This window comes from Crinia signifera, chromosome 6, assembly GCF_055691185.1.
Source record: "Crinia signifera chromosome 6, ASM5569118v1, whole genome shotgun sequence".
In the NCBI taxonomy this organism is placed as follows: domain Eukaryota; kingdom Metazoa; phylum Chordata; class Amphibia; order Anura; family Myobatrachidae; genus Crinia; species Crinia signifera.
Window position 1 is genome coordinate 146,101,164 of NC_139222.1, and position 20,562 is coordinate 146,121,725.

The 20,562-nt window shown below is 46.2% G+C and overlaps 1 protein-coding gene across 1 annotated transcript in view; it reads right to left on the reverse strand.

Annotated features, from left to right (window-relative positions):
- Positions 1–18,913, reverse strand: part of IFI35 (interferon induced protein 35) — a 77,623-nt gene extending 58,710 nt beyond the window's left edge. Inside the window, exons 1-2 of the mRNA XM_083147551.1 lie at positions 18,823–18,913; positions 7,946–8,000 (exon numbers count right to left, since the gene is read on the reverse strand). Of these exons, the coding sequence (XP_083003677.1) occupies positions 7,946–7,972 (27 nt within the window). The 5' untranslated portion in view covers positions 7,973–8,000; positions 18,823–18,913. The remainder of the gene's footprint in view (positions 1–7,945; positions 8,001–18,822) is intronic.
- Between the last annotated feature and the right edge of the window lie 1,649 nt (positions 18,914–20,562).

A 20,562-nucleotide genomic window follows, 5' to 3' on the forward strand; every position in this document is an offset into this window, starting at 1 on the left:
AGGGCTTAGAAAATACATTGGGGGCGTAGACATTACAAAAAGTATACCTTGTTGACTGTACGGTGGCGTCCACTAGCACCCATCTCCCATCAGGGTCTGTGAGCGTAGAATGAATTTGTGTGATTGCCTGCTTCTTTACTAGGATAGCTACCCCTCTGGATTTTGAATTGTATGGGGAGGCCGCCATCAGCGACCACCCCAGGGTATTTAATTTCAGGGTTTCAGGGGGGGTTAAGTGCGTCTCTTGCAAGAATGCAATATCTGCTTTTAATTTGTGGAGATATAGCAGGATTTTTTTACGTTTAGAAGGGACGTGGAAGCCACCGACATTCAACGTGACAATTTTTAAATCAACCATTTCCCATTAAACGGGCGTAGCAGCCCGGCTGATCATTACCTAGTACACAAATCTCGACAGATCTATTGTTTTTGTACATTAAATAATTCTTGGCTACATTAGTAAAATACATATAAGGGTAGAACATGAAGGGAAGGAAGGGAAGGGTAGGGGTGAACAAGGGGAACCAGTGGGCCAGGAGTCCCGCAGTTACTACTGCATGGATCAAAAGTATGAAAAGATATTGCATAGGCATATTTTCCTGGCCCCCCTGGTCCCTCAAAAACTTGGTGTGCAACAAAATTACACACGGACCTCCGGAAGCCCAGGGGCAGAAGTGGCCACTGGGTTCCGTGTCTTCAAGATCAGGGCATACAGTGCGCTAAAGCTTTCAGGCTCGCCCCAGCCTGTGTATCAACATGAGGCGCCATCTGCGGCCTCTCAAACTGTGTGTACTCCACAACTCGCTAATTAAATAATTGAACTACCTACATTCTTTTAAACATAGTTAACAATAATAAACAATAACATTGGATTAGCTTCACGTCAATGGATCATGACAGTAATATAAACAATTTTAGTTTCGGTTATCCTTCCAGGGGAATAGATAAATTCAATAGCAGGGGAGGGGGAGGGGAGGGGGGGGCAGGATATCGGGTCAGGAGTTATCCAGTATGAGGATTCAAACCTATCGCTTCAGACAGGGATAGCTGTAGACTCTTTTCCACAATCTGTACGGACTCAGTCTCAGTTCTTCAAAATAGAATCCAAAAAATTCCAGGGTGGGGTATACATTTACGGCAGTCAAGTCCCAGTAGCTTGGGAGCAATTATATCCCGCTGGGGGGGTCACATTCTTCCAACCCAGTTATTTACTTCACTTGGTCTGGTTTTCTCGCCACATAAGAGACATAGCTGAGAGGAATTCTTAGGGCTCGGTTTCCCCACAATGGGGTACGTTGAATTCTGCTATCCGGGGTGGGGGGTGGGGGGGGGGGGAAGGGTTGGGATAAAGTCAGGCAGTATGAGGACCCATTCCTGTTGATACAGGCGAAGATGTATGGGAGAACTCCCCCAGCAAATGTGAAAGTCTCGGTCTCACCTCCCCCTACCCAATATATTCCGTGGGAAATAAGGCAAGTGCTGTAATTAAGCAGTAATAGTGCAAGTTCAGCAAAGTCCTGTCAGAGATCTGGGATATGCTTTTTGAACTATTCATCTGGGGGGGCTGAGGAAAAGGAGGCCTGTGCTTGTTCCATTAGGAAGTCCTCTGCATCATGCACAGTGCTAAATTCTTTGTAGGAGGAGCCAGCAAAAATTCGCAGTTTTGCGGGGTAAAGCAGAGCAAATTTAGTTTGATTTTTTACCAATCTGGTGCATAATGGGGAAAACTCTTTTCTCGCTCGAGTCACCTCTGCCGAGAAATCTTGAAAGATAAGCAACTTGTTCCCATTCCATTGCAGGGTCCTATTTTGTTTAAAGGCTGACCACAGCGCCTCCTTGTGTTGGTAATTGAGGCATTTAAATATTACTGCCCGAGGTCTGTTGGAATGGTCTTCCCTGATCGGTCCCAGCCTATGGGCTCTTTCTACTATCATGCCCGCGCATGAATCTACCACCTGTAGCAATTCTGGCAGGGTATGTGTGATAAAGGAGTATAATTCTGGACCTTTGATCGTTTCAGGGAGGCCAATGATACGTAAATTGTTCCTTCTCGAACGATTTTCCAAATCGTCGAGCTTGTTTTGTACTGTATAGGCAGACTTCTGTAGGGACTCAGTGGTGGCCTTTAGTGTGTGAATGTCCTGGAAGGCTTCTCCCAAATGTGCCTCGTTTATGTTGACCTTTTTAGTGATCTGCTTTAGCTGTGATTTAATGTCTTGGACAGACTGCTGCAGCTTAGCAGCGTGGGCGTCCAGGATGGGGTTAATAGTATCTTGTATAGCCCACACCATGTCTGTATATGTTAGAGCTGCAGCCTGGGGTAAGGGAGGAGAGGAGGTGAACAAGTCAGGCTGGGTTTGAGGTATAAATGTCTCTTCCCCACTTACTTGAGTGCGCTGTGGCTGTGGCAGCATTTGGGGTTGTAGCTGTAACGCTGACTGCGCTGGCTGCGCTTGTGTGTGTGAGCCGGCGGCCATCTTGGGCTGGACTCGCGGTGGGAGAGAAGGCTGGCGTCTGGGCTTTCCAGCTGGCGTGGGGGAGAGAAATCTCTTCATTAGGTGCAGGGCGTTCTTGGGAGCGTCTGCCGGCAGGTGCCCGGGTTTCGTGCGTGGAGTGGAGCGCTGGCGGGCGGCTGGCTGGCTGGCTGGGGCGGCTGGGGAGCTCAGCACGCTGCGTCCTCACCCATCAGACCCGGAACCGGAAGTCTCCTGTAACCGCTTTTTAATTAAACAAAACAATACACACCCCCTTCCAAATCATATGCTCTCTATTTAACACATTCCACCTATAACTCAAGTTGCAATACAGGCCAGCAGTCATACAATTCTAACCATATTTCACACAATACAAAAGTTCACAAATGAAGGGGGCGCAGCCCCTTACGCCGGTGTGAAGAGTGCCCGTAGGGCGCGATGAATCACCTAGTAGCAATAGATTCTACTTATCATTTATGTAGCACCTTCTAGAAGGTAATAGTTAGAATCTCATTGGTTGCTGTGTGCAATATTTTTACTTCTATAAACCCATACTTTAGTAAATACACCTCCTAGGGTATGTTGATCATTTCCTTTATCAGATGTTCCATTAACACATGACTAGGGTACTGAAATTTAACAGAATACAAAGTGCTGAATGAAAGAATAAAACAATAAAGTGTATACTGTACGGTACCTAGAAACTTACAGAGGCAAAACAAAATAAAGGGCCTTATTCTGGTTCACTCTCAGAGGCACATTCCTTCTGAAATGGACAAAACCATGTGCACTGCAGGTGGGGCAGATGTAAGATGGGCAGAGAGAATTAGATTTGGGTGGGGTTTTTCTTCAAAGTAAGATCTATATTGCAGTGTAGAAATAAAGCAGCCAGTATTTTTCCTGCACAGAAACAAAGTAACTCCCCCAAATCTAATTCTCTCTGCACATCTGTTACATCTGCCCCCCTGCAGTGCACATGGTTTTGTCCATTTGAGAAGGAATTTGCCTGAGAGCGAACCAGAATAAGGCCCAAAGTCCCTTGTGTGTGCTCTTTTATGTTGCAGTATAGAATTGATCCAATATACAAACATCCTGTGTAGAGAATACAAGTTTCCCAACAATGCATTGGAGTAAGACATAACTCATGACACACCAGTGCCAGCATAGTACATGACAAGAAAATCATGTCCTGTAGTTATGTAGAAGCTGCAAACCTGCAAGTATAGGTCAATTGTACCAATAAATGACTCACGATCATGTACACACCACTGATGAAAGTCCAACACATTGTTTGTACAAGTAAAAACAAGAAAGGCCATGAAAGCAATTATCCTTGGCCCTCCCACTCTTAACAAACAGGTTTTGACCAGGACCAAGCACTATATAAAGAAGAGAGTGTGGCAGTGGGGGATGGATTTGAATTAAATTGACTAAGTGGTCTATTTACTAAACCCTGGAGATGGATAAAATGAGCGGAGATAAAGGGCCCGATTCAGACCTGCTTGCTGGGCTGTGTGTGTTCGGATCCCAGCAAGCTGGTTAATGCCCAAGCCCATGTTCGGGGCCTGGAAAGGGATGTGTACGTGTATACATTTGTTCGCATGCAGTCGCAAAGAGGAGAAATCATTTAATGGTTACTTACCATCGATTGATTTCTTCTCCTCTGCCCGGCACTTAACCGCCATGTGACCCAGGAGGCGATTGTGGCCCAGGCACCGACGTCATGCACCCACCCTGTGGCCCGACCAGCGTTTCTATGGGCTCACCCACCATTTTTGTGGGCACACCCATGAAATGCCCGTCTGGCAGTCACCTGGCGTACGGCCAACGAAGGATCTGTATTCAAGTAGACCGATGTTTGAATGAGCAGCTAATTCACAGCCCTTCCTACGTTTCGGAAACGGTTCCAAAGTACCAACCAACCCCTAACGGTTATATTTCCATTGGCTGGTACTTTATCTACGTCCACTTTATCTCTCTCCAAGGTTTAATAAATAGCTCCCTAAAATACATAACTATCCTGTTGAGTAGTTTAAGGATGGTTTGGGAGCCAAGTAACTAAAATATGATTGCAAACCATTCACCTTTAGTGACATGAACAATAGTAACTTTTCATTTAATTATTATGTTATTATTAGATATGATGCAAATATTTTACTTATTTATTGCAGTGTAAAAATAATGCCGCCAGTATTTACCCTGCACAGAAATAAAATAACTCACTCAAATGGTGGCCATACATCAGAAAGACCGGCCTTAAGGTGGCCATACATCAGAAAGATCGGTCTTAAGGTGGCCATACATCAGAAAAACCTATTTTACAATCACAAATGTGTCCAACTTTCCCTTCAACCAGTCGTTGGTGGTTTTTGGACACACAATGTACTCACAATCTGTCATACAACCAGTTGAGATTGTATGATTGGGTACAATATCTTTCTGATGTATGGGGACCTTAACTCTCTCTATACATGTTACATCAGTTACCTGCAGTGCACATGGTTTTGCCCATTTTAAGAACAAATTTGTACTGCGATCAGATCTGAATAAGGGCCACTGTGTAATGCAAAATGCCAAAGCAATGTAAACAGCAATGTAATAAGCAAAATGACAATATCACAACATAAAACATCACAAAATAAAGGAAAAATGAAACATAAAACTGAATGAGTGACGTCAGTCAGAAAGCAATAAGCAATCAATTTTCCAAAATAAAAAGTCATAAGTTCATTAAATGTAGTAACCCAAGGAAATAGCAAAGTTAGATTTGTGAATTTAATCAACTCAGCCCCAAAGTGTAGCGGGGTAATTTCTGTAGAAATACACCATTCTGTTGTGGTATATTTTGTTGAGAATGTCTATATTTTAGAATGTCAACAGCATAATATTGACATATGCTGACATTTACAGGACAATTTACTAATAGCCCTTTTACACCAAAACACCGGGTCACACCTGGATTTTTGGAGCCAGCTTCAACCCCCGTGTGACACGGCGTTTGTTACCTTTTACACCAGCAGCAGTTCCTGAGCCAGTGCTTGGATATGACATCATCTCCAAGTGCCGGGACCGCCGATTGCCGCACCAGGGCCCAGGATAGACATGCTGGGGACAAGCCCAGCACCAAGGTAAGCTGCTGTGCTGCCCCCAGCCCCCATGCACTCCCCATCCGCGAAGTAAATGGATGCCGCACACCGGCATCCATTCACCTCCTCCCTGACTTCGCTGCTGTCAGCAGAGTACAGCAGCCAGCAGCGGAGGCTGTGTGTGCCGCCCCCCTCCCCCAACCTGAAGACGCTGCGGTCCAGAGGTTGGGCTTCCCCCATTGATGTAAATGGGAGCCGGGTCGGATTGACCCAGCATACCTGTTTACACTGCCCTCTACCCAGGTCCTGCCCGTGTTCAACCCAGGTCAGGACCTGGATAGAAGTCCCGTGCAAATGGACAAGGGTTGTCCCATTTACACCGCCGCTGACCTGGGTACGAATGTCCTATTTTGGTCCGGGAATTGACTTTACTAAAATTTGTCCGATTTTGCTCATTTACAAATTCAAATCAAGTACGAATCAATAGACCATTGACCAAACTCGACCGGACTTTCCATAGGGAAAAGGACAACACGGATAATTTATAATCATTTGTATGAGCAAATTTGATCGTTAATTCAGCTAAAAAAAAATATATATATATATATATATATATATATATATATATATATATATATATATATATAAAAATGCCATGGGGTCCACCCTCCTAAGTATAACCAGCTCCGGGCTAATTGATCCGGTCCTGATTTAAAAAAATACTGGAGACAAAAAAGGTAGGGGTCCCCCATATTTTTAAAACCAGCACCAGGCTCATTAGTTAGTAAGATAATGCCACAGCTAGGGAACATTTTTATATTGGTCCCTACAGCCGTGGCATTAACCTCCCAAATAGTCAGCCTTGGCCGGGGTCACTGGGAGAGTGGGGAACCCCCACAAAAAATATCCCTCCCTCCTTTAATGTCCCACGTGCTAATACTTATGGTTCTCCAAGTACCAGCATTCGGGGAGACTTGCTGGGACTTTGTTCCACAGCCAAACACAATATTTTATCTATCTTTTACACTTGAATGCTATCAACCAGGCATCCACCACCCAGGGATGTCGGGGATAGCCCCAGGATTCAGCCCTGGCCTTTGGGTGCCCTGGGGATGGGGTGTGGTGGAACACTCCTTTATTGTTACGCTTGGGAGGGGAGACCCAACGCAGGTCTTTTTTAAAATTGTTATTTTTTTTTACTTTTACACATAGAAGCATCACATGGCTGACAGATCCGTGCAATGAGTACGGGCCGGCCGTGCTTGGCTGCTGTTAAATTTGACAGCTAATAAGCTACATGCTCGGACACAAAACAGATCTTAACCCATTCATTACCCGCCGAGTTACTGATCGACCAAAGCTGATGATCTTAGTAAATTTTTTGTCAACACTACCAGAACATGTACACTGTTAGTTAGTTTCTCCGGCATCGGGAAATCCCGGACCATGATTGGCTGGTGGGCAGGCCTAAGTCTTGGTCAGGGGCGGAGCCCCAGAAGTAAACAGAAGACCGGAGAGTGCTTACAGCGGAGCAGGGGTCCCAGAGAAGCGCTGAAGACGGCTGGTGAGTATGTTTTCTATCCACAGGTCCCAGAGTGGATACTACTGGACTAAGCTTTGGCCAGGGGGACTTGTATAAAAAGTCTCCCCCCGGCTGTGGCATTACCCTGCTGGCTGGTTGGGCCTGGTTCTTGAAATACAGGGGGACCCCTAGTCATTTTGTCCCCCGTATTTTGGGAACCAGGACCGTCCCTTGAGCTTGGTGCTGGTTTTGTAAAATCAAGGGAACCCCAACTTGTTTGTCCCTGTGATTTTATGAAACCAGGACCGGCTCTTTGAGTCCAGGGCTGGTTATGCTCAGGAGGGGGGAACCCCACGCCGTTTTTTTTGTATTTAACCTTTTTTTTGGACAGAACCATGCACAGATCACAATCAGTCACAACTTGGTCTAATTTTTTGGTGACGTTTCCCAAAAATCGCACCCGATTACATGTGCGAGTTAGATACTTTATAATGGGAAAACATCTGGATGTGAATTGAAGTGTGACTAAAAATCGCCACTTCAAAATGTGCGATTTCGCATCAAAGAGTGTGAATTTTTACCGTGCGTCGCACCCTATTACATGTGCGATTTTTGGAAAACGTGCGATTTCGGACGTTTTCTACCAAAAAACCATTGCACATGTCTAAAAAAAATTACCCCTATTACATTTTGCCCTAGATTTAATACTCACTACACTTATGTAAATATATTTCCCCATAGTTCTTTGCTCTTGCCTTGGGTTACTTCGCCATTTCTGTGTTTTTCATCCCATACACGTTTTACAGAGATTTAGCATTAAAAGGTTTTTATATAAATATAAAAGCCTCTTCTTTTATATTTACCTCCTCGACTGTCTGGTCAGCCATCATTAGATCTATAATTTGATAGCTGTAGTATCTGTAATAAAAAAAATAAGAAATTAGTGCATGAATGTATTTAGTACTGATCTTTAATATCAATATATAAATTTATTATTAAATCTACTACAGATATTTATTTGCAGATGACTTAATGTGCAGACAAGGAGCAGAGGTTACAAGGAAACACCATATCATGAATTTGTTGGAATTCAGGGGAAGATCTATAAAGATCTACAAAGCGGCTGGTGATAAGCCACCAGCCAATCAGCTCCTAACTTATTTTTTAAACCCAGGCTGTAACTTGACAGTTATGAGCTTATTGGCTGATGTACCAGCCACTTTATCACTTCACCAGTGGTCTGGATTCCGATGTCAGTATACTCACCATCGGAATTCCGATGGTCAGGCCACAGCACCCCCTTAGGCTTGACGCATCTCACACACACACACACCCCTCGGACTTGGCGGCGGCCGCTTACCACTGCTCCGGCCCTGCTTATATACAAATGTTGATGAGCTCCAAAGCAGTTAGTAAGAGCTACTATACTTGGTAACGTTCTGGGAAATTTGAAAACAAATTTGAAGAAACTCAGGGAGCCCGAGGTGTGCTCCCACCACCACCAGTGCTGTGCCTAAACACGTGCAAAGGGGGCAGCCGTACGAACGTGTGGACCCTCTCCCAAAGGAGAAAGGCCCCATGGTTCCCCTAACCCCCCTCAACCATAAGGCCGAGGAAGGGAAAAAAGGGATCGGTGGGTCCTCTTCGCCGAAGCTTAGAGAGACCCGCGTTTCCTCCACCCCCGGAAGGGTTTTGGACGGTGGGTCCTCCGCACCCGAAGGTTTGGAGAGACCCGCTTAGGCTTCCCTCCGCCTTGCGGCTCGGGGTTGCCCTCGAGGGGACCAGGACTCTCCCCAAAAGGTGAAGAGTCCCAGTCACGTTTGGGGAACGGAAGGCCCGTTAGGGACAGCCGCACTACCCAAATCAAAAAAACGTGACAAACTAACGAAAAACGTGAAGTGCTCAAAAGTGCAAATCAAAGAATGAAATAAAAAGAGGCCCTAGCCAGAAGGCCTGGGTGGGGGTGTAAAAAAAAATTGTCCTACCCCATCCAAAAGGACGAGGTAAGGACGTGTAGCCTAACCTAGAGGGAAGTGCGCGGTGCAAGTGCCATTCAGTGCATGGTGCTGGACATCACCAGTGCAAATCAGGCACCCCCGAGTTACCCCGGGGGCACAGTGCAGCCTTGGGCTCCAGGCAGCCGACCAGTCAGCGTCCGACCAAGTGTTTCTGCGTCTCACCAGCAGGTACTTTCCAGCCCCTGGCATGGGAATGGATACTCCACTGGGCTTTTCGAAAGACTCCCTTAGGGGCTGCACCCCCCTCGGAAGAGCAATCTACTCAGTCCCAGTGTTTCTCCGCTCCCAGGGTTAAGATACTAGGCTGAGCTTTTCGCTGTGCCCAGGCTGGTGGTTTAGCCAACCTGGACCAATCTACTCGGTCTCAGCTTTTCTCCGCTCCCTGGGAATGGATACTAGACTGAGCTTTTCGCTGACTCATCCTTCGGGGGCTACGAACCCCGTCAAGAGAGTCAAACTACTAGGCCCAGTGTTTCTCCCCCCCTCTTACCAGTGGGTTTACGGAAACAACACCTCCTACCACTGGCAGAGGTGAAGGTACTCAGCTAGCCCTTTCACTGCTCCCGGGAAAAAAGAGGGGTCCCACACCCTCCGCCCATCAGAGCAGCTACTCAGACCAGCCTTTCTCTATTCTCTGCCAGGAGGCCAGTCCATACCCAACTGATAAGAACAGATACTACACTTGTGGCCAGATGTACTAAGCTTCTAAAAGTGCTAAAATGGAGAGTGATAAACAACCAGCCAATCAGATCCGCCCTGACATTTTTCAAACACAGCCTGTGACATGGCAGGTAGGAGCTGATTGGTTGGTTGTTTATCACTCTACATTTTATCACTTTTGAAGCTTAGTACATCTGGCATTATATCTTAGCCAAAAGGCCGAGAAGCGTTCTGGGAAAATGGTGCAGATGATTCAATATAAATGTATCTATCTCTCATTCCCTTTTTCCCCAAAATGTAACAGTGTAATGTGGGCTAGGTGAAATGAGGGAGATTGCTAGACTAAATGAGGGAGAGAGGGAGATTGCTGCTATAAGAAACTGTTAATAAATAAATAATAAATACATCAGGGTTGCCTACCTCTGAAAATTCATTTCAGGGAGAAAAGTAAAATGCATGGGTCGGGCCTTGTGTTGTCAAGGGGCGGACCTTGCTTCACCAGGGGGGCGGTCCTTGCATCACCAGGGGGTGGGCTGGGAGTAATCAGGGGGCGGGTCGTGCATCATAAGGGGGCAGGCCATGCATCACAAGCGGGTGGGCCATGCATTGCCAGCTGCTCATTTTAGTGTGTGTGTGTGAGTGCAGTACAAAATTTACTGATCAGAAGTTTGGATGCATGTTACACGGTTTGTCATCAGCACTGTCCAGTGTCTCACACTAGGGACAAGAGTGCATCAGCCAGTGGTAGCAGTGTGGCTGGGAGACACCTCCCCCCTCCTCCTTCCCTGCTCTGGACGGAGCAGCCAGCCAGGCACTAGTGAATGAGTGTGCTGGCTGAGTGAGTGTCATTCCTGCACAGTGCACATACTGTATCTGAGGGAGTGTGCCCTGCACTCACAGGGAGAGATGCAGGGACAACAAATTCCTTGCCCTGGCTCCTGTGTGTGATGGCGGGTGAGAGAAGTACATCTTACCCTGGTCCCCGGTAAATACATGAAGTTCTTCTTGCCCTGTCCAGGGTCTCACACTAGGGACAAAAGTGCAGCAGCCAGTGGTAGCAGGGTGGCTGGGAGACATCTCCTCCTCCCCCCTCCTCCTTCCCTGCGCTGGACGGAGCAGCCAGCCAGGCACTAGTGAATGACTGGCTGGTTGAGTGACGTTCCGTGCATACTGTATCTGTGGGAGTGTGCCCTGCACCTGACTCCCATCTCACAGGGAGAGATGCAGGGACGGAGTGAATTCCTTTCCCTGGCTCCTGTGTGTGACGGCGGGTGAGAGAAGTACATCTTACCCTGGTCCCGGCCGGTAAATACATGAAGTTGTTTTTGCCCTGCAGTCCCGTTGGCGGTGTCACCGCGCCGTCAGCGTGATCTAGCACATGCACAGTATGCATCGCGGAAGATCACGCTGCAGCTGCGGGAGAAAAGGGTCCTCTTCCGGGAGTCCGTGAGATGTCCCAGGATTTCGGGAGTCTCACGGACAATCCGGGAGAGTCGGCAACCCTGAAATACATTTCAGGGAGTCTCCTGCAGAATGCAGGAGAGTAGGCAACTATGGTTTGCATTGCAGGGCAGGGACCAAGCATGCCCTGAACTGCCCCCTTCCCATCCACTACACAGCAAGCTGAATTCACATTATATGCCACAAAGTGCCCCAAATTCACATATTACGCTGCACTGCAGGCCCTCTGTCAATAACAGCACTACAAGACCACAGCAGCTAGTAGAGCATGGCTAAGAATGGTATCTCTTGAATCTTGGAGGAACAAGGATACTTGGACTAGATTAGCAATACAGCCATGTGGAAGAGTATCAATACCTGGACAAACAAACTGGAATTGATGCATGATAAAGGGCCAAAATCACACTAGAGTTTGGGCACCTTTAGGAACTTGACCAATGAGAGAATTCAAAGCGCCACAGATCAGGCAGAATTAGTAATGCAGAAAATGGACCTGAAGTTCTTGTACTTGGATCAGGTTTAAGGCAATGAACATCCAATAGGAACAAGACACATGGCAAGATGTATCAAGCTTCAAAAAGTGATAAAATCGGGAGTGATAATCAGCTCGTAACTGTCAAGTTACAGGCAAGGTTAGAAAAATGACAAAATGGCTGGTTGATAAAATGGAGAGAGAAACACTTTTTGAAACTTGATACAACTGGCCCACAGAACCTGAGACCTACGCCAGATGCACCAAGCTTCAAAAGTGATAAAGTAGATGGATATAAAGCTCATAACTGCCATTTTTAAACACATCCAATAACATGGCAGTTAGTAACTTAGGGGGTTATTCTAGTTCATTCTTTCTGACAAAATCCTTCTTAGATGGACAAAACCATGTGCACTGCGGGTGGGGCAGATGTAACTTGTGCAAAGAGAATTAGATTTGGGTGGGGTTTTTCTTCAAAGTGAGATCTATATTGCAGTGTAAAATAAAGCAGTCAGTATTTTCCCTGCACAGAAACAAAATTACTCACCCAAATCTAATTCTATCTGCACATGTTACATCTGCCCCCCCTGCAGTGCACATGGTTTTGTCCATCTAAGAATGATTTTGTCAGAAAGAATGAACTAGAATAAACCCCTTAGTGTTCATTCTGGGAAGAGGAACTGCATGTGTTTTCAAAGATGGTTTGTGCTAGAATGAACACTAGTAACTGATTGGCTACTTGTTACTTTAACACTCATCTTTATGACTTTTTGAAGCTTAGTGCATCTTGCTCCTAGTGCAGGGAGATAATCTGAACTGAAGACAAAAATGTAAATTCCAGCAGGAGAAGTAAATACACAGGAACCACTCTAAACCTATAGCTAGGATTACTGGACGAATCCAATAGAGCAAGAGGTGCAGCTGATGGTACGACACAGGAGATAGCAATGGGATTTAATCTGCAGAAGCACACAGAATCCACACTGCCACACTGAGGACAACAAAGCACTGGCAATGAATCGCTCCAGCCATCCAGCTTTGTACCCATAGGTGCCGATTTATGTTTTTGCTGGTGGGTGCTCAAGCCAAAAATATAGAGGAGTGGCTTCATGGGGAAGGGGTGTGGCCACAAAATAATACCAATTTATATTATGGAGCACAGTTGTCTCCAATATTCAAATTACGGCAACAGAGTTCCACATACATAAATGCCCGCACAGTGCAGGTACTCAGCGGACAGAATACACTCTTCCCGGCATACGGTTTCCCAGGTGGTGGGTCCTGCGATGTGGGTGCTGCAGCCGCAAATTAGCAACTTAATATGGCGGCCCAGCAGCTGGACTCGGGCCCGTGGGTGCTCATCAATTTCCGTGGGTGATCGGGCCCTTGAGCACCCACAGAATTGGCACCTATATTTGCACCTATAATTTTTGTGCAATATAACCCATAGGCGTCAATGGCTAACATCATCTTAAGATAGCATTAGCTGCCAGGTCAATTTCTGGCCTGAATGGCCGGGAGGCTCCAAAATTGTGAAGACAGTTGGGAGGTATGCACACAGCTACCATTGATGGTAAGACAATATCTGGTTCACTGTCAAAGTATTCAATATCAGACTTGAAACATCAATGGTCAAAGGGTAGGCCATCCCTAATACCTAATCTGCAGAGAGTAAAATAGGGCAGAGTAGTAGCATACAATGGAGGAATAATGTGCCTGCATACAGTGTGCCAACATGGACTCCGTATTAGTGTACTGCGTGCGCTCGCCATGCTTTGGGCGCGGTGCCTCGTTGTGCTTGGCACACTATTATAATCTCCCTCCATGCCCTAGTGGATGGTAGGGTATGACGTGCCTACAGGTAGTATTTCATACCCTACCATCCACTAGGGCATGGAGGGTGAATATAATAGTGTGCCAAGCGCAGCGAGGCACCGTGCCCAAGGCATGGCGAGTGCATGTGGTACACTGATACAGTGTCCATGTTGACTGACGTTGGAATTAGGGACAAAAAAAAATGTGGAAAACTGTCCTTTTGACTGTCCACTGACGCTTGTGTCGATCTTCTGACCCTATCGACCTTAGCAATGTCAACCTATTTCATGTGTTGCTCTAAGCCCAGTCGACCTATAGTGGTCAACCTTCATAGTGTGGACAGTATCCCAAACAGGTTTGTTGTAACCATATTTGAGTCCTTTGTGCAGGAAGAGAGAATGAAGAGGTAAAGGGGTGTACACACAGGTTTTCGATTCGATTTTGCTTCTATCGAATGGTTTTTAAGATACTTTCGATCTGCATTCAGTTCGATGCGCGTGCCCGTTTTCTCTATATCAAAACGAAAAATAGACTGTGCAGGCAAGGAAATCGATCCAGTAAATCGAATGTGTACATTGTACCTTGAATGTGATACCGTGTTCTCACTGCGAGTGAGAAATACACTGCTTTTACCCGTCAATAAAATTCCAGGGACTGCAGGGGGGTGCCGGACGGGGTCCCGACAGTCGAGATCCCGACAGTCATTAACCCGACGTCGGGATCCCGACTGTTAAAACACCGACGGCCGGGTTCCTGACGTCCGTCAGCTATTTTCCCTCATGGGAGTCCACGACCCCCATAGAGGGAGAATAGAATAGGTGGCTCGCGTAGCGAGCCACCGTGCCCGCAGCGAGCCCGCCAAGGGCTTTGTTGTGCTGGGATCCCGACGTCGGGATAATGACTGTCAGTGAATCATACCACACTCCTGCGGGGATGGACCCCCTGTTTTCACTGCAAGGTAAATTCCCAGGTAAAAGAGTTCTACCCAGTAATTTGCCTTTTAACACGGGTTTTTATGCAGTGAGAATGGGTCAACCCGTGTCTGCATACCCGGATCTCAAACACTGATAAAAAGAAGGGTTTTACCAGTGTATGAGATCCGGGTATGCGACCAGTTCGCACTGCTAAAAAACAGTGTTAAAAGGCAAATTTCCGGCATGCTAGATCTGGGAATTTGCCTGCAGTGAGAACTGGGTATAAATTGAAATCAATATCTAATGCAAAAGTACAGATCTAATGCCAAATCTAATGTAAAATCGAATCTAAATCAAATTGAAGCGTGTGTACACACCTTTTAATTTTTATAATAGAATGTCTGGTGCCAAAATTATTCAAGACTGCTCCTAGGAACATGTAATTAATACCCCTTTCACACCAGCCTAAATTCACGGGTTGGGTCCGGGAATAACCTGGGACTAGCACTGGTGTGAAAGGTTCCAGGGACAAATTCCCAGGTAAATTTGTCAGCATTTCAACCCTGCTAGGTATCAGAGTTGCTCCCAGGTCCTTCCAGGGTTACTGGCTGGTGTGAAAGGTGCAGGGACATGTCTCTCCTTCCCGTGTTTCCTCTGCTAATGCTAATTTGGTAGCAGGGCAACTTTCTGTTGTGGTGGACGCTCACAGACACGCCTAGAGGCAGCATACAGCATGCAGGGAGACACTGTGCAAGCTCTGTGGCACAACAGGCCCCAGCAGTGCTATGTCACCCCTGAAAGCCTGCAAAGCCCCGCCCTCTCTCCCTTTACCTCTCTCCCTAATTACCTCATCTTTGTGTGCCTCAAAAAGGCTATTTTCAATGATATTTTCATAGAAATGCAGGGTCATCCTGGGTTCAGTGTGAAAGGTGCCGAACCCAGGTTTTCCATGCTTCAAAAGAATGTGTGAATCGGTCCCAACCAGGGAATGTCCCTGGAATTTAATTCCTCTGCATTTCTGGTGTGAAAGGGGTATAATTTACAGACAAGATATGTTCATGTTTGTTACACGTATCTACATTCACACATTGTTGCAACTCTGTCTCTATGAAGGGCTTTTGAAAATATGAAACCTTGAGGCACAGAATTAAAAATTGGGACAGTTATACCAGCAATATATATTTATTGGAATTGTTGTGTTTAAAGTATGCTACTGTGTAACATCCTCAAGTGAAAAATTTGATTGAGCAGTATAAATCATTGACACAGCCTTATTATATATATTTTCTCAGGAAGCTATACAATATCATATATATCAGAGAAAAATAAGCAGCACACAGAGACTTTTAAAGTGTTGACAACCTTGGATTAGATTTTAATCCAGAAACAATGCTCCATCGTCCGGTAGTAAGGTGGTGTGCTTTACTCAACACATTTGTTGGTAAGCTGCTCAATCAGATTGTGATGTCACTCAGGTGCTAAAAGGGAGGTGGAATTCTGGTTAGGAAAAAAAACATTTTGTATCCCAATTGCACACTGAGTGAGAAATATCTACATAAAAAACAGATAATACAGAGATCTTGGTTGCATATATCTGCAGATATAGGGCTAAGCCCCCAGGCCGTACGTCAAGGCGTCTCTGTGTCACTGGGGGTCCCTAATACTGGATATGGGTCTGGGGTGTGGGCCCCCATCATAATGGCACAGGCCGACCTCTCCAGGGCAGCACACAAATAAATGTGCTTTACTACCTGACGACATAGCCGCCGAGCTCCGAAACGTTGTTTATGCTGTATGTACATGGATTAAAAACTAATTTAAACACTTTAAAAAAGTCTATCAGTGCCGCTTTATTTTCTCTGCTGAATACATTTCCCTCTTACATCAGGGCACCAGAGCAAGTACAGGCTAACTCTCCAGTATCTATGTCTAATTGTGTTTCTCTGAAACACTGCCATCTGTTGGCAGTGAGTGAAACTACAGCTCTATCTCACATGCAAACACAGAGGCAGTCACAAGATAGACTAGCATTTGCTTTGAGTGGACTTACTAGTACAATATATATTTCCCTGTGTACCAGATATGCTGCGTAACATTAAACTCGCCTCATTATAAATGATAGTAGTTGTACTGTAGATACTTGCATCAGATTGCAAGATTGTTCATATGAATAATAAATGTTTTGAAAGATGTACTATCTAATTTGTTATGTTTTAAGTTAATAATCTAACCATTAAAAGTGTGCTTTAAAAAGGGTCTGTCTTTGATTGAATTTGTTTGCCAAAATGATTCAACAAGAACTGTTGCTGCATATGTCTATACCTGTGCCTGTGTGATTGCTAATGAGCAGGGGTCCCCTTATCTGTTTGTTATCACCCTGGAGAGATAGCTTGGCGCAATAGGCGGTGTACCACTGCACACTAGTCATGGGCAAATCGATTCATTGAAATTATTTGAGACTCAAGACTCAGCTCAGTGAAGTGTGTTGAAACAGTGACTCGGCTCTCGAATATGGAATTACAGGCACAGGGCGGGATGTTATAACATCCGCAGCCCATTATCGCGCGCCTCCTTCGCCGGCCACCGCATTTTTAATAACGGCATATGCTGTAACATATGCGGTTATTAACGCAAGCGACAGCTCTTGCGATAAGAGCTGTCCCTTGCGATGCGGTGGCGGCACTGGACTTCCGGGTCTGTGACCCGGGAGTCCATCTGCGCATGCACAGAGTGACGCGCCGGCCGCAGGGCATGCTGGGAGGGATCCGTGACGGATCCCTCAAACAGCGCTGCGGTAAGAAGCCCATAGGCTTCTGCAGGGAATCGCCAGCTTTTGCTGGCGATTCCCTCCGCAGCGCTGCCACTGCGGAGGGGGGTTAGAGCATACAGAAATGCAGTAAAAACCCAGATAACAGGGTCTTTACAGCATTTCTGTCTTAGAGAATCGCCTCCACAGGGAGACAGTGCAGGGCTCACAGCACACTCAGTAAGTTGCAGAGACTCAGTGTGCTGGAAGACAGGAAGTAAAGGCCCCCATACACTATGCGATTTTGGGACGATTTCATCCGATTTCGGCACTTTGTGCCGATAATCGGATGAAATCGGCCCAAAATCGTAGGTATGTGACATTTGATCCGATGCGCGGTCCCGTGCGCATCGGACCGGATCAGGGAGGTCGGACGGTCTGTACATACGATCACGTCCGACCTCCCTGTATGCATATGCCTGCCACCTGACAGGCATATGCATGCAGACACCGGGGGAGCAGTGGGGGCGGCCAGCGGCAGCGGTGGTGGGGGCGGGCAGCGGCGGTGGGGACGGGCGGCGGGTGCGGTGAGCGCTGCTGACCTGGCCGGGCAGTGTACTTACACATAGCAGCAGCGGCGGGGACGGGACGCGCAGTGGCGGCTATTATATTTTTAAAATACTTGTCAAATGACCGGCCGCTCTCAGCCAATCAGAGAGCGGCCGGTCATTTGACAAGTATTTTAAAAATATAATAGCCGCCACTGCGCGTCCCGTCCCCGCCGCTGCTGCTATGTGTAAGTACACTGCGCTCACCGCAAACGCCGCCCGCTGCCGCTGACCGCCCCCCCCACCGCCGCCGCTGCCCGCCCCCACTACCGCCGCTGGCCGCCCCCACCACCGCTGCCCGTCCCCACTACTGCCGCTGCCCGCCCCCACTACTGCTCACCGCCCTGCAGCTCCCCGGGGTTTTTTTTACATGGGATAAATCGCATGCGATTTATCCCATGTAAAAATGGCACATCAAGTGCCAAATTGTATGTGAGCCTCCCGGGGAGCTGCCGGGCGGCTCGCAGGTAAATTGGGTCCGACTTGTCCCTAGGACAAGTCGGCCTAATGTATGGGGGCCTTAAGAGTGGCTGGGCTCACAACAACTCATTTGGAATTACAGGCACAGAGAGACAGTGCAGGGCTCACAACAGCTTGGAGAAGAGATAAACTGGAGATAAAGCGGAGAAAAGGTAAAAGGAGATAAAGCACCAGCCAATCAACTTCCAACTGTCTTTTTCAAACACAGCTGATTGGCTGGCGCTTTATCTCCTTTTACCTTTTCTCCGCTTTATCTCCAGTTTATCTCTTCTCCAAGCTTAATAAATCTGCCCCTTAGTGAGTTGTAGAGGCTCAGTCAGTGTGCTGGCAGACAGGAAGTAAGACAGTGGCTGGGTTCACAACAACTCATTTGGAATTACAGGCACAGAGAGAGAGTCATGCTGGGCTGACAACACATTTAGTTAGTTGCAAAGTAATAATGCTGCTGTCTCGACTCATCCAACAGTGAGTGTCTCGAATCATGCAGTCAGCGATTCACTAGCCATGTCTACTGCACACTGAAAGGGGAGATCATTATTTAGGGATTAATTGAGAGAGCGTGTTACCTCTTTTCAGCAGAGCAGAGTTCTGTCGTTCTGAGATTGCCAGCTGCACTGCAGTTACTTTCACTTTCATTTATTAAGGCAGGAAGTTGCCCTGTTTTTCTAAATCACATGATTTAACCTCAAAAGTAGGTGGCCCTTCTGTCCAGCTGTTGTTCTGTCCTGAAACCAGGTCCAGCAAATGAAATCTTGGGTTATGACACCCCCACTTTACAGATATTTAAAAGTACTAAGTTTATGGAGGCTAAAATACAGAACATGAACTACATTACTCACTGTGCATTGTATTCCACTCTTTATCCCCAGGTAACACTTAAATACATAGCATTCTCTTCACATTATGTGCCAGTGTGGGCCTATTTCACATTTTATGCCTCTGTGCCCCGAGTTTACATTTTATTCTACACTCTATCTCCAATTTTCCTTTCACAACGGCCACCTGGAAATTACCCGTCATTTTTGAGTGCCAGTCATTTTGCCTGGTGCAGCCTGATCCCAATTCACACCACCTGCAAATTGCCGGGTTAAAGCTTTTCAACCAGGGAATTTGCTGAAAACCCCAGGTTTTTCTGTGGTGTGAAATGGTAACCACGGGTCTTAAATGTTAGCACTCCAACCCTGGTCAAGAGCAGGGTCAGAGTGCCGGGATTTAAGACCCGCATTGACCCTTTCACACCAAAGAAAAACCCAGGTTTTTCAGCAAATTCCCAAGTTAAACATCTTTAACCCAGAATTTTCTTCTTGTGTGAAAGGGGGTATAAGTGACAATATATGCCACACTGTGCCAATTCATATTATGTGCCACACTACCCTCCCAAGTCATATTATATGCACACTGATTCATAGCTAAACGGAAGTTTAGTACTGTATGCAAACACCATTGAAATACCTTCCAATATCTAGTGCAGCTTTCACATTGCAAAAGCGGGTCAGACCCGGTATCATAGAAACATAGAATTTGACGGCAGATAAGAACCACTTGGCCATCTAGTCTGCCCCCTTTTTTAAACATGTTACCTCAAACCATATTTGATCCTTATTTTTTTTGTAAGGATATCAATAGGCCTATCCCAAGCATGTTTAAATTGTACTACTGAATTTGACTCTACCACCTCTGGTGGGAGGCCATTCCATTTATCTACTACTCTTTCTGTGAAGTAATTCTTCCTCAAATTTCCCCTGAATCTTCCTCCTAGTTTCAGTGCATGTCCTCATGTTCTGCTGCCCCTCTTCCTGTGAAGAATGTCTCCCACCTGTACCTTGTTAAAGCCCTTGGTATATTAAAACGTTTCGATCATGTCCCCCCTTTCTCTTCTCTGCTACAAAGTATACATATTAAGATCTTTTAGTCTTTCCTGGTACGTTTTGTGATGTAGGCCATGCACCATTTTAGTTGCTCTTCTTTGTACAGTCTCTAATGTATTTATATCCTTCTGGAGATATGGCCTCCAGAACTGAACACAATACTCTAGGTGAGGTCGTACCAATGACCTATACAGTGGCATTATTACGTCTTTCTTTCTACTGCTGATACCTCTCCCTATGCAACCAAGCATCTGACTTGCCTTCTTCATTGCTTTGTTACATTGCCTACCTGCCTTTAAGTCCCCTGAAATAGTGACACCTAGATCCCTCTCTTCCTCAGTAGTTTCCATTATAGTGCCATTTATACTATATTGAGTCTTTGGATTTCTGAGACCCAAGTGCATGATTTTGCATTTTTTGGCATTAAACTGTAGTTGC